The sequence below is a fragment of the Telmatherina bonti genome, assembly GCF_933228915.1.
Source record: "Telmatherina bonti genome assembly, chromosome: 10".
NCBI classification, from domain to species: domain Eukaryota; kingdom Metazoa; phylum Chordata; class Actinopteri; order Atheriniformes; family Telmatherinidae; genus Telmatherina; species Telmatherina bonti.
This window is the reverse complement of record NC_136628.1, coordinates 23,261,362-23,275,242: the sequence shown is the minus strand read 5'-3', so window position 1 is coordinate 23,275,242 and position 13,881 is coordinate 23,261,362. Positions and strand designations below refer to the sequence as shown.

At 36.2% G+C, this 13,881-nt stretch overlaps 1 protein-coding gene across 3 annotated transcripts in view; it reads right to left on the bottom strand.

Annotated features, from left to right (window-relative positions):
• Positions 1-4,293: 4,293 nt before the first annotated feature.
• ppp3ca (protein phosphatase 3, catalytic subunit, alpha isozyme) overlaps positions 4,294-13,881 on the bottom strand; it is a gene marked incomplete at both ends in the record, with an annotated part of 40,164 nt that continues 30,576 nt past the window's right edge. For 2 of the 3 annotated variants that reach the window (XM_079248249.1, XM_079248250.1), the window contains 8 exons: positions 4,294-4,472; positions 6,405-6,455; positions 8,699-8,796; positions 9,019-9,103; positions 10,143-10,220; positions 10,331-10,456; positions 12,434-12,528; positions 12,658-12,735. In XM_079248249.1, the coding sequence (XP_079104375.1) occupies positions 4,294-4,472; positions 6,405-6,455; positions 8,699-8,796; positions 9,019-9,103; positions 10,143-10,220; positions 10,331-10,456; positions 12,434-12,528; positions 12,658-12,735 (790 nt within the window). Of the gene's footprint in view, positions 4,493-6,404; positions 6,456-8,694; positions 8,797-9,018; positions 9,104-10,142; positions 10,221-10,330; positions 10,457-12,433; positions 12,529-12,657; positions 12,736-13,881 lie in introns of all 3 variants that reach the window. The other variant, XM_079248251.1, reaches the window with a different exon arrangement.

The window sequence follows — 13,881 nt, the reverse complement described above, 5'->3', positions numbered from 1 at the left end:
TCTGGATTAACCAAAATGAATTTGACTTGGTGCTGTGTTTTGGGTGACTAACAAACAAACAACTAAAACAATAAAAAAAAAAAAAAAATGCAATTCGTTTATATGTTCTATGCCACCATTCTTTTGTACACTAGTAGTTAATTCCCCTCCGACATTTTTTGATGCATTCATGACACATTTAACTAGTTAAAATGTGTTCATAAGATGTTTCATTTCCCTTTTCATATTTCCTTTTTTTTAACTTGTTAAAATATGACATTTTGTTAAAAAAAAAAATAGCTAGTCTATTGTAAGTGATCATGACTCAACAGAATTTTATATGATCTTCTTTCATTCAGGCTTGAACTTTCCACCAGTGATAATAAGCTTGATATATATTGTCCAAACATTCAGACAAATGGGTGCAATCCCATATCCACCAAGGAGTCATTATCACTACTGAAAAACTGGGAGAGGGACAGCCAAAAAAAAAAAAAAAAAAAAAAAAAATCAGTCCATATAATAACTAAAAGTGAAAAGACAAATACTCACCAACAGTTTAAAAGACTGAGTATAAAATCAGCATCCCAGGGAGATTGATTCTTACAGAAGTACAGATGGGAAAGGATTCAGCTCTATGCAGTTATTGTGTAGGCGTGAAGATTGAGAAATAGGTTGGAAATTAAACAATGTCTCTTTAAACAAGAGACAAGGCTGAAAATATAAATAATGACAATATAAATGGTAATGATTTTCTGTCCCTTATGACAGAATTACATTAAACATAGACAATTTTCTGTCTGTACAAATGATACAAGATGTTGAATGGTCAGTATGCATGTATGCATGTAACGGACAAAATAAAATATAACAAAGCTTAGAAACATTTCAGAAAAATATTTCAGAAACATTTCTTCTGATCCAAAATAATTTTAGTTAGATGAAGTACAAAACTGTGGCAGTTTTTAAAAGGGCCACTATAGAAACTAGATGTTGCTTTCAACCCAGTCTCAGATTTCCTGTTCTCTCAGGCTTCTTCCCAGAGTCCAAAAACATGTGTTAGGTTGAAGGGTGATCCTGAATTTACAGTAGCGTGACTGTATGCATGTATATACTCTGTCTCTTTCCTTGTGGTATCTGGGACAAGTTCCAGCCTCTCCTTTCATGCCATTATATTACCATAACATGGCTCAATTAAATAAATAAACTGGCCTGCCAAATTAGTCACCTTTTAAAAATATTTGTTACATTATAAAGGTTTAAAAGACAGGTTTAAAAACATTGAGTATCAACGTAAAAGCCTTTCACTTACAACTACAGAAATTTGCATCCTTAATTTAGAGCTGGCCTCCGACTCAAGTTAACATATTTTTAAACAGATTAAGGATACAGTTGAGTTGCTGTGACTAAAAATGACTTAAGTTTTAATTCTTTGTAGTTCATAAACCATGTAAGGTATTTATTTTCCAACCTTTTGGAGGAGTTGTAGGCCTACCTGTATGTAACATGAATGTTATAAATGAATACCTCCACCAATGAGTCAGAAACCATACCACCCAACTTGTTCATGCATATTTTATTCAAGAGTAAAAAAATGTGATTTGTCCCATAGGGCATGCTTACAATGTGTGTATTGTTTAGGAAGTCAAATGCCAAAACATATTTTCATAGATAATAAAAAAAATGTTGCAGAATAAAATCCATTATATTTCTTTGTTGAAGAATGCATGTCGACCATACAAGAAACAGTAACGGAGGAAGGAAAAGAACCATAAGCTTAATTGTAACAATAATTAATATTAGCAGTAAATATAATCAGAATACAATGTTTGCTGTTAAATGTAAGTGTGACACCTGATTTTCTTTGTGTCCAGTTCATTAACATTTGAAAACCATGCTATCATGCTTTGGCAGCCTGAAAAGTTGCTTTTCACTGAGATTATATTCATTCACACTATTGAACATTTTCTGTACATCAGTACAACAGAAAAAAAATAGAAACACAAGGCTTCACACCTTAGAAGGGCATCTCCGCATACAATAAATCCATATAAAAGTAAAAGCAGTGGTTATAAATAACGTAATGAAAAAAATGGACCAAAACAATTAAAGGAAGCCTATTTATAAAATTTATAAAACAAGACAAATAAAACTACAAATATAATTCCAAAAATAAATTAATTCAAGTTTACTATTTGAAACACAACTATCACGATTATAATCTCACATAACAATTAGGAACTTAATTGCATGCATTGATGCGTTCCATACCATAGATGCTGTGTTAAAAGTCACTTGTTGTCCATCCTCAATTCACATACCGTTATCATTGAATAGAAAGATGGAATATAAGGTAGAAAAAAATATTAATGTATGACAGGAAATTCTAGATATTCATTTATATTATTCATTCACCAACATTACCCTTTACCAAATGATAGTTTTAGAACTAACCAGAATGTTTTCAGCCTAAATATTTTTTCCAACTTCATTGAACCAGAAAAGGCTGCTCAGGAGAAAGATGACAGCACCTTTACTGGATCCTATATTACCTGATAGGAACGTGTTTTTTTAATCCTGCTTTTCCATGGTGAAATTAGATTAAATGAGAGATAGAAAGAAACAAAAGCTGAATATTAAAAACTCTTCCAATAAGTTAATTTATGATCACTTAATGAGCCTGTTTAGTTTTTAGGATGGAAGTACTTTTGATAAGTCTAAATGAATCTATGATAGATATTAATGAAAATGAAAACACATTTAATCTCAGTAGCTTTTTTTTTTAACTAAATTCTGGTTTGGACTCAATCCGAGACTAATATGTAAAACGTAGAATAGACTGCATTTTCCATCTGATGTGGCTGTTAAATAACCTTTTTAAAAATAACTTGAATGAATTCACAAATGTCTAGAACTTCCTTCTCCATCTGATAGAGTGGTCTCTGTAGGCATAAAATATCTCTGAATTTGCAGCACAGCAAAAAGTGCAAAACCTCATAGGTTGCTGATGTACACTTGAGTGACTGCACATATTCTTACTCGCTATTTAGCAAGAAGCAGGTGAGAAATAATAGTTTAGTGTCTTTATGGCAGGGTATGTCCCAACATTCAAAAGGATTTAATCTGTTTCCCCCTTCTCATTCAGCGACTGGTGTTTGTGCAGAAGAAATTAAATTATCCACGGCCATCAGCAAAGGGTTTATTATCTAGAAAATAAAATGTGTACCGCTTTTTAATCATGTGGGGTAAATCTGTATTGAATGCTATGCTATTCTGATCTGAACTGTTTGTGGAATTAGTAAAATTGTGGTAATTAACTTCACTGATAATCTGAAAGAAAAGCAATCCACTGAAATTCAACTGCATACACTGATCAGTTTACTCATTTTAAAAGGTGACATTATTAAATGGGAAATCTTGGTGTTTAATTTGTGATGCTGAAATACCCTAAGTAAGTAGTTGAACAGTTTCCCAAAAGCTCTTTTCACCCCCTCCAGGTTATGTTTTCTGTGAGATGGCGGATGATGAAGAAAATGAACTGTAGCACTGCTGGAGATTATTGAGACATACCCGAGGTGGATTTTGATCTCAGACAGCAATGGCTTTGGCTGTTAAGAGTTGTGAGCACACATGAGCACCCTGTCCTCTTTTCTTGCAGAATGACAATGTCTTAGTAGAAAGTAAATCAATCAATGTTAAGTCCACTGGTAAGACCGCATGCTGCAAGTTTGAAGAGGGAAACATTTTACTTTTCGCTTTCTACCATTCTTTTTGCTTTTTCTCTTACAAAGTGATGTGATCTAATACTATCAAAACATGTAGATAAAGAATATCATCTTCCGTCTGAAGTGAATTTGTGAGTAATTGATAATAAATACTTTATAAAACAGTAAAACGATTGATGTGGCATGGATACTGCAGTTATGTCTTCTGTCAGGCCCTGTTATAAAGGAGCACGCGTCAGTGCTCAAAAACAACGAAACCCCCAGCAATTCAGTCTGTAATTGAATTGAGAAAGGGAACAACAGTCAGACACAACTTTCAACCACGATTCTCCGCAGTCAAGCTGCAGCCTGTGGGTCTTTCCTTATTGCTGCCCTTTGCTGTGAACCCCAGCTCCCCCCTCCCCCAACTGTGCAATGACATACTGTCATAAAATAAATGACCTTTTTGCCCGTTTTTAGATTTGCTGCAGATTTCATGTTCTACCTGTGGGCCTGTTTTATTTCTATGTTCTGAGGCCTGAATTTCCGATTTAGCAAAGTCTTGCTGCACAGCGCAACAGCAGCACGGTTCTGAGGCTCAGACAGCACATCACTGGATGTTGCTGTTGTCTTCTGTGCCGTTTGCCTCCGACATATTCATCTTGCCCATGGAGTGACCCACATGGTTCACCCCATCCTTGCGAGGTGGCATCCGCTCATTGATGCGGTCTAAGCCCTTGGCCTCCTCGAAGCTGGTGATCTTATGCTGAGGGGAGAATCCACGAATAGCTGAAGAGGAAAACACATATCTGGTATCAAGATAATATAAAAATACCATCTTTAAGTACTCATACTCATCTCATGTTGTGAATATCAAATGGTGTTGGGATTTCCAGTAAATGCCCAAAGATAACACATGATTTCACTGTATAAGTGTTCATCATTACATAACACAGAAACAACTAACATTTAAAACTAGAAATATTAATTGGGACATTAGTTGTAACACTCCAAATGTCATGGGTTCATTCAGGGCTGGGGCAGAAGAGCAGTGGTCCCAGTTCAAATCTGTTTTGCCCTTTGAAGTGCCCTTGTCTAGCCAATGATGTCTTCATGCCTTAAAGTCATTTAAAATGAAAAACTTTAAGCAAGTTTCACAACCAAAGTAATAATGTACATCTTGTGAGAAATGAAAACAAAGTAAAGAACTCAAGTTGTAGTATTTAAAAGTGAACCACTGGGACTGGACGACACATCAATGTAGTCGTTCTGATTGGACCAGAATATAGCCTTTTTTAAACTTAGAAGTGGGAATTTCTGAGGTATATATTTGGAAAATTTTAATAATGTGTTCTTTTCTTTTCTTTTTTTTTTTTTACTAAGTACTAATACTAGTTGAATAAACAGCAATTTGCTAATTATAATTAAGGTAGATTTTTTAAAAGACTAAATTTCACACTAGCCAACCGTTTAATGACTAGTTATATGCATGTACTAACTGAAGTATGAATTGTGTATCTTGACCATAAATTTGGCCCATGTTTATATAATATTATAATACTCTGTTGCCTCTGACTTGGAAAAAAAGCAAGTTCCACCACTGCCTAGAGCAGAAAACATGGCTTTTCTTTCTCATAAAGTAACTAACTTTGGCCTAAACTGATTATTCTTGCAATATACACCTCCCTCTAGCATCCAGTTTCCAGCGAAAACACATAAATAAAAAAGAAGGATGTCCACAAAGTCCAGTAGCTATCTGAGCTGGGGGTTTGTGTTCATAGTAGTTTTATAAATTATTCAAATATTTATGGACTCATAAATGCAAATATGAGCAAAGCGCATTTCTACATAATGCCATAGCTTTACATTATTTCAAATTGGACACATAAATAAACAATATGTACATATTGAAAAAGATTTCCTGTGTTGTAAACTGCTGTATCATTCTGTAGCTTCATGATTTGTGACTATAAATTACAGTAGGAACCATCAAGATACATATTTCATGTTGATGTTTGGGACTTCTTCTTGTTCTTGCGCATGCAACAGTTTTTTCTACCAGATGGAGGCCATTTACAAGCCAGGCCCAAAACAATGTGCCTTAGTCATGCATCTTATAGCAGCACTTCACTTTGCAGGATTTTAATTTATTATGAACACTCTTAAATACCTCAAAATGCAAAATCTTTTTTATTTAGTGGTTTTCCTCCCACCCAGATTCCTCCAAGCTGGTAATTTGCCATTTCAAAAGCATGCTCCAGTTGTTGCGAGCTCTAAGCGTTTCCATTTTATTTTAGACAATATATGCAAGTGAGGGCTGCATCAGGAAGACATGTTAACTTCTCAGTTTCCTCCTCAATGAGTGCTAGTAAACAACATGATCTTACACCAGATTACCAACATGTAAATACACCTCATTATGACATGTCTTACTTTTTCATCCATTGAAAAATAGGTCCTGAATAAATATATGTAGTTTTTTTTTTTTTTTTTTTTTTTTAATCAATTTAAAAATTATTTAGAATCAAATTGTTTATTTTAGTTTTCATTTGTTCTGCTGCTGTACTGCAGAGTAAAGTGCCAGCCATACCAAAATAAAGAGGTCAAAGAGTGGATTTTTGTTGTATGAGCTGTTACGTGTATGAACTTGACATGGGGTTTCTATAGCAGGATACCCTGAAAAACATAGTAAGAGAGGTGGGAGAAGGAGCACCAGTTTACCTTCTCTGTCCTCATCATGCGTCTCGATGGCTTCAATGGCTTCAATGGTGGCTGAAGGGGGAGGAGGGGAGCAGGTTACTCCTGATAAAGCCATGCAAATGTACAATGCAGCCCCAGGGAGAAGGCGACTCATGTTTTGGCTAGATGAGCTTTACGTGTTCATTGTCAATGCAGCCAATCTCAGAGGAGCGCCATGCGTTAATACTGAGAGAATCTGGGGTTAGATAATTCATATGAAAAATAACCAAGAGAAATCAACAGGAAGAAATGACAGAGATATGTGATGACAAAGAGTGATGGGCTGACATGAGTGACATATTATTGGTAAGACATAAAACAAACATAATTTACTCGGGAATTTCCCACGTCTTTGCTTCTCTGTCACACTTTAGTTCATGAGCCATATACTGCTCCTAAAAATGTCTGCTCCTGATTCGCTCTGATTTCTTTCTGGTCCTGCACATTAGCTGTTCCTCGGATTGTGTTCTTCTGGACTGAGATGTCTGATGTTTCTATTCTCCAGTGTGGGGGGGATCCTGTCCCATGACTTCTTCATTTCTTCCTTGGCATTTCTTTAGATTCTCATGTTTCTTTTTCCTGATATTTGCATTGTTGGGGACGACTACGTCGACCACAACGGCTTTCCTCGGCTGCTTATCCATGATCCCGATGTCTGGTTTTGTTGGCCAAATACAGACCATTTTGTTAGCCTGTTTTTGGAAGTCTCATGGGCTGTTTCCCATTCTTCACCACTTTTGAAGGTTTCTCGCATTTTGACCCAGTGGTCTCTAGTCCATATTCTCCACAGATGTTTCTGTACATTAAGGCAGCTACTTGGTTCGATATATTGTTTCCTGCCAGTGTCTTACACCCTACTGTTCAGTGCTGGAATGTTTTACGTTCCCTGGAATCCTGTATGCTGGGGTTGGTCTGAGCCTCAAGGCTTGCTCCTGTGCTGCCATTATTATTGCCTCTGTACTGTCCAGTTCTTTCTAGCCCTTTCTAACCATACTTGTTCACATCTGCCACTTCAGCTGTCTATCGGTCGTATAGCTCATACAGGGGCTTTTCCTCCCTCCATAGTTCTTCCAACTCCTTCTCCTCCAGGTTCCACATCCTCAGACATTCAATGATATTTATTATACCTCAGGATACCATTTCCATGCTGTTGCATTTGTAAGAACATAAGCTGTGTTACAAAACTGTAAGTTTTTATAGAATTATTAAGAGTAATCATTTATCAAACTGAAAAAGAGCAAAACAAGACAAAAAGTGTTTAAATAAGTGTCTGGAGATAGAAGCAGCTGATACAAGTTTAGATAAGGAGCTTTAGTTTAGACACTTTTATATGATTAAAATTTCAGGTAAAAATTACTAGGTGCTTGGCAAAACTGAAGCCTGCTAAACACTCTGCTTGAAGCGAGAACTTTTTTCTTTTAGTCAAGGCCCTGAAAAAAAATTATGTCATTTCATTTTCTTAGACATGGTTGAAGACAGTTCTTGACACATCAGGCTGGCAAAACATTTTTTTTGTGGGGCTCCAAGAAGTATCGTGGGATTGGTTGGACATTTAAGGTGGACGTGGTTAACACGCAAAAGCATAGACAGTTGTCGTTCAGGCATTTTTGTTGATGCAGGTTAAAGAGAATGCTTTAATAAGACAGCTGATAAAGGTGTTGAGAAAGTACAAAAATGTTTACAACATGACATTTAAACATACAGACTGAGCCACGTGCACAACCCACCTCTTCTGCGGACAAAATTTCTTGTTAATTATTGAAAAAATTGGGTTCACTGCACATAAAAGCATAGACATTGTTGCCTGCAGTAATCATACAAAAACACTTTTTTTTCTTTTCTTTTCTTGATGGCAAAAATGAATTCTCACTTTTTGTGGCATATGCAACGAGCTTTAGGTAGAGGATATTTTCAAAACATTGTTATTTATTTTCATATCTGACTCCTCTCAATAGCTGATCATATATCAAGTTAATTCACCTCTGCTATGTGTGTGTATGTGTGTGTCTGTTGATCTGAATTCAAATTTTTTCCAAGTTTGAATTATGTGTAACATGTTACTCAGCCACTTTACAGTCTCAAAATGTAATGTAAAGGTACTGAGGGGGATGTTGTGACACCAACACATTCAATCGCCACGAAGTTAGTAGAAGTCTGTGACCGTGTGAGAGGGGCTGTAGACATACAGACACAGATAAAAATGATGAAGAGGAAAGAAAACACAAAAAAGGGGAGTAAACTGTGGAGAAAAGACTTAGTCTGAGCCCTGTACTCACCACTCTGCAGTGTCTGTCTGCCTCCAGAAAGAACCCCGCTTGGCAACATGCCAGTGGGCGTCAGGCCCTTAAGCGTCAACACATTTTCACTCTCCTCTCTGTAGGAACAACAGAGACAAGCAAACGGGTCAGAAAACTGAACCGAATCTTGATCAAACTGTTGAAAAAAATAAACACTTTATGGCTGCTGCTCAACATACACTCACGCACACCCACATTCATACAAACATACACAAACACCTTATACACTTTATGAATTTGAAACTATATCATATAATCACATTTAGGCACACTTGTACGTACACAAACAAAAGGTTTACCTGAGAACTGAGAACATTTTGGCCATTTTTCCGATTGCACGAATTTTGTTTTTGATCACCTCCTTGCGTGCCGCAGCTGCATTGGCTGCAAAAGACAAGCAAGCAAAAAAAAAAAAAAAAGTCATCATAAGCTTTTCAGATATAATGTAAGCTCTTACAAGCTAGCTAAACATATATTAAACTATTTATAGTGTTTTAGAGTACATGAAATGGATATGTTTAGTATATCAAACACACTTTATATTCACTATAGAACATGTGCTGAGGAAACTGTGTTCATGTGATTTGAATATAAATTGCAATGGATAATCAACATAAACAACGACTATTTTAAACTATACCGATTGGACTAATACGTAACATGATGTCCTTTTAGCCTACATCAGGGATCTTAAACCCTGGCCCTCTGTTCTCCATACTGTTCTGCAGCTTTTATTTGCTTCTCTGCTCCAACACACTTACATTACAATGAAATGGATCCAACAGCTTGTTGTCAAGTTCTTAACAATGACTCATTAATCTGAATAAGTTGTGTGAAAAAGTGAAAGATCTAAAACCTATAGGACAGCGGCCCTTGATGACCTGAATTTGAGATTCTTGGTCTATTACAGATGTACCCAATTCCAAGCCCTCAAGATCTATCCTGAAACTTTTAGATGCCTCCCTTCTCTAACACATCTCAAACAAATAGCTTGTTGTCAGGCCTTGTGCAGAACTGAGTGACATCTGGATGAGGGAATTCAGTCATTTAATTCAAGTGTGTTGGAGAAGGATTGTACCTAAAAGTTGGAGGATGGTAGATCTTAAGGTGGAGACATGGGCACTCCATCTACTTAATAAGAGAATAGCTTCACTGTTGTAATCAAATATCATAGTAATTGTCTTATGTTTAGTGATGTTAGTCAGAAAGGACAGCAGAGACCTTCTATGCTGTAATATACACACATACTTATACAGACACATAAAAAAATAAACAAACAAATAAGAGTGACAGTCAGACAATTTTCCTGACCTCTTTTCCCCAATAAGTGTGATCTGGCTCAGTGTGGAGGGTCAAAGGAACATACAATGACAAACATACCGTATTTAGTGAACTGCTGAATGTTAGTTGCAAGAGTTCTCACCATCAAAAATCTCATCTTCATCATTCATAAGTTCATCATCAGAGCAGATGCTTAGCACATTCACCAACATCTCTGTGACTGTGAAGGATAAAGTGGGAAGGCAACAGGTGGAAACATGGGACAGAAGAAATTAGGGTGTGAGGAAGAATTTTGAATTATTTGGCAACAGATATCAAAAAGCTTTTTACCTTTTTCTCCAACAAATGGCAGAGACCAAGTGAAGACATCCATGAAGTTGGGCAGCCAGTATGGATGTGGTGAGCAGTTGAACTGTCGAATGTTCATGACATTATTTTCATATTTCAACACGGCGGCTGGTGGGGAAACAGAGGAGTAGGAATAGTGAAACTATTTTAAATCTGCCTGAATTTTATAGCCTGAGATTATTGTCACACAATGCATTTAGACAAAACCTGATGTGAAATGGTTTTTTTTATATATGCTTTTTCATGTATACTTAATTATGTATTATTATGAAGTGTATAACAGTTGATAGTTTAAATAGATGAACAAAAACATGTTTTTAGAGTTAAAGCCTAGAATCTTGTTGTTGTATCTGATAAACTTTTTAAAATACACATCGATAGAGCCAAATCAGGTCTGTCTTATTGTTTCTTTAGCCATAACAGCATCAGGAACTGAGATTGAAATAAACAAATCTGTTCATTAAAACAAGTTATGGTTTATTAACGTCCATTGTATACATGTATACTTAAGATAACAGAATTAGTGAGGCACAAAAGCATTGACCTATAATACAGAGGAACAAACTTTTCATGATTGAAAACAGATGAAGAATACTAACTACACTTCAACTTCTGGGGTATGTAATCTTACTCAGAAACATTTTTTTTGCTCTGGGTGAAGTGGTTCCTCGTCCTGATAGTAGTCTATACATTTTATTATCATGAACAATAAGTAATATAAGTTAGACCCCTCAGTTTACTGTAAATCTGTAAAAACTCTGACCAATCCGAACTTTCAGACCGAAATGGAGTTGTTCATTTCTTATATTTTGTAAGCTTCTTCTCCTGGATCTCCTCCTCCCCCTCCTGCAGCGCATACCTGATAGCCACACCCTGCATATAAATAGCATTTTAGGATGAAAATACAAAAAAGTGAAGCAGAAACTTGGAAGGCAAACATGGCTGAGAAAATAGGGTTTCTCCGACTGGCTCAGTTTGTTTTCCTCCTCCCCCTAAACAACCGAGAAAGAGAAAATTGTTGGTGGCTGTGAATAAGAAAGCCTTGGATCACCCAAGGAGCTAAACCAGTGGGGGAGGAGCCACGAGAGGGTGCCACTTTCAAATCTTGTTAGCTCCCCAACATTACCTACCCCAGCTTTAATTCATTGTGCCATACTTGGCTGGTTGTATTTATTTGTGACTTTGTAAAAAAAAAAAAAAAAAAAAAAAAACTAAAATATTTTGTGTAATTCGATTTAAACAAGTCTAGTAGAATGATTTATAAACTGAATCGCCTGAATAGCTACATTTTTATTACATTTCCAGATGCAAAATGATTATAACTGAACAGTTTTAGTAGAATGAAATGTTTGTTATGGTAAGTTCTACAAGAAAATGTGATCCTTAAAGATACAGTGTGCAGCTGTGGAAATACGCAACATGCTATACTTAAATGTTTTACTGTTTAGTGACGTTACCCATTTTGATTTTTCCCTCCTTCGAATGGTAAAGGACTAAATGTGATATTTAACCACTAGGTGGCCCAGCTGAGGCCAAAGATTGCTGACACTGTTACATCAAGAGGGATAAAGCCACATGGAGATAGTCAGCAATGCTGACAGTCCCTCCCACGCACCCCAGCTCGCATAGCCGATGGCAACCAAGACACAGATCTGAGAACACAAACAAACGGGGGCTCCCTGATGCTTACTTATGCCTGCTCACTGCTAAATGCACTTAGATTAACTAGCGCACTCTAGTTTGTGAGTTAAAAAACAGTTACATAAATGCAGCAGGTCAGACAAACCCGTGGCAGTTACTTCATCAGTTAAAGGGACACTTAGTGTTGCGAAATGCATGATACAGCCCTTGTAGTTCCAGGGGTCCTGATGTTGCAGGAACAGTGAGATAAGGCTGCACTGTTTGCTGTTTTAACAGTTACTATATCATACATTAGTATTTTAGTCATCCATAATCATATAGACTATATTATAGAAAAGGGATAATGCATTTTGATATTATTTTTCAGCATACCTGGCCATTAAAAAAGGACAGGGAGAGCAGCAAAGAGCTGAAATGAACAACTGAGACAAGAGATTTGCTGACCTTTATTGTTGTAAACATCCAGGTAGTTTGGCGCTGAGAAGATGGTGATGAGGGATGGGAATCCAGTGGTCTGACTTTTACGGTACATCCGGTAGCTTCAAAGCAGTTGGATAGAAGCAAAGGTAGAAAATAAGCAAAGATTTTTCATATTTATATCCCTATCTTTTTTATTTTTGTTTAAGTCAGTTGGTGTGTCTAATGATGCATGCTGTAAAATGTCATACCCAGCATCCTGTGCTTCGTGCGCTCTGATAATTGATAATAGGTTATTGCTCTGTAGGAACTCGCATACAGCTGGATAACTGCAAAAGAGTAAATACAAACTATGTTTAAAGATACAATTCTTTTAAAATTCTGTAAAACAGAAGAGAACAAGCACATAAGAGAAAGAAGAGAGTAGGATATAAGTACTGCAGACAAATTAAGTTTGATTTCATCACATAATTCTTTAAAGCTGCTGGTTGCAAATTTCATACAATTGTGCTTGAAAAGAAAAACAACAACAAAAAAAACATTTGTAGCTTATGAATGCATTTGTAGATCCCTTGCTGAGGGTGATGCAAGGGTGTGAAAGCCAATCTAACAGCATACTGCTGTAATAATAATAATAACAATAATAAACACACTTTTGGTCTGAGCATCTTGCCTCCAGTTAACCTGAAAGGAAATGGGCCTGAAAGGGAATGAAGTCTGTAAGCTACAGACTTTCATTCACTGTTTGTAGGCAGTAAAATTAAAAGCTTTCAAGGAGAAGTTAGCTAAAAGATAGTAGGGGTTGGTAGCTGCTAGCTGTTAGCTGCTGCTAGTGCCTAAGGCTATGATCTTTTGTTGTGGCACAGATTTTTAAATCTACACATTTGAAGAACAGAGAAGCCTTTTAGGTGATTTATAACAACTGGAGTAGGGTTTTATAAAAACGTTTAAAAAACAAATAAGAACAAACTTTCTTCTAATAAGAACAAATGACACATCTTCCTCTGTACAAATTGAGGACCATATAAAAGAAGTGCAACTGCTACAGTGTTGCCAACTCCTTCTACAACTTCTTAGTAGGAGAAGTAGCTATTGGTTGTCCTAAAAGTTGCTAGAAGTTACTAAATGAGGTCATCACCTAATTTGCATAATCAAACTGGCAGTACAATTGTAATGGACAAAGCTACAGAGTAGAATAATGTCACAAGGGGGGCCAAATTGATAATATGACACCCTAAATATGTTTAGAACATAAAAATCTGTCAATATCTTCTTTTTTTATTTTAATTTTAATTTTAATTTTTATTAAGTGTGGTTTGGTTTTTAATTTGGAGTCTACATTATGTTACCATATTTCTAACTTAATGGCTTTGTTTACATTCTTCACTAGGAGCCATTAATATCTGATGTGCTGATATCTAAGATACTGTTTATTCAAAACAAATAAATTACCAGCTTACACATAAGTCTCCAAA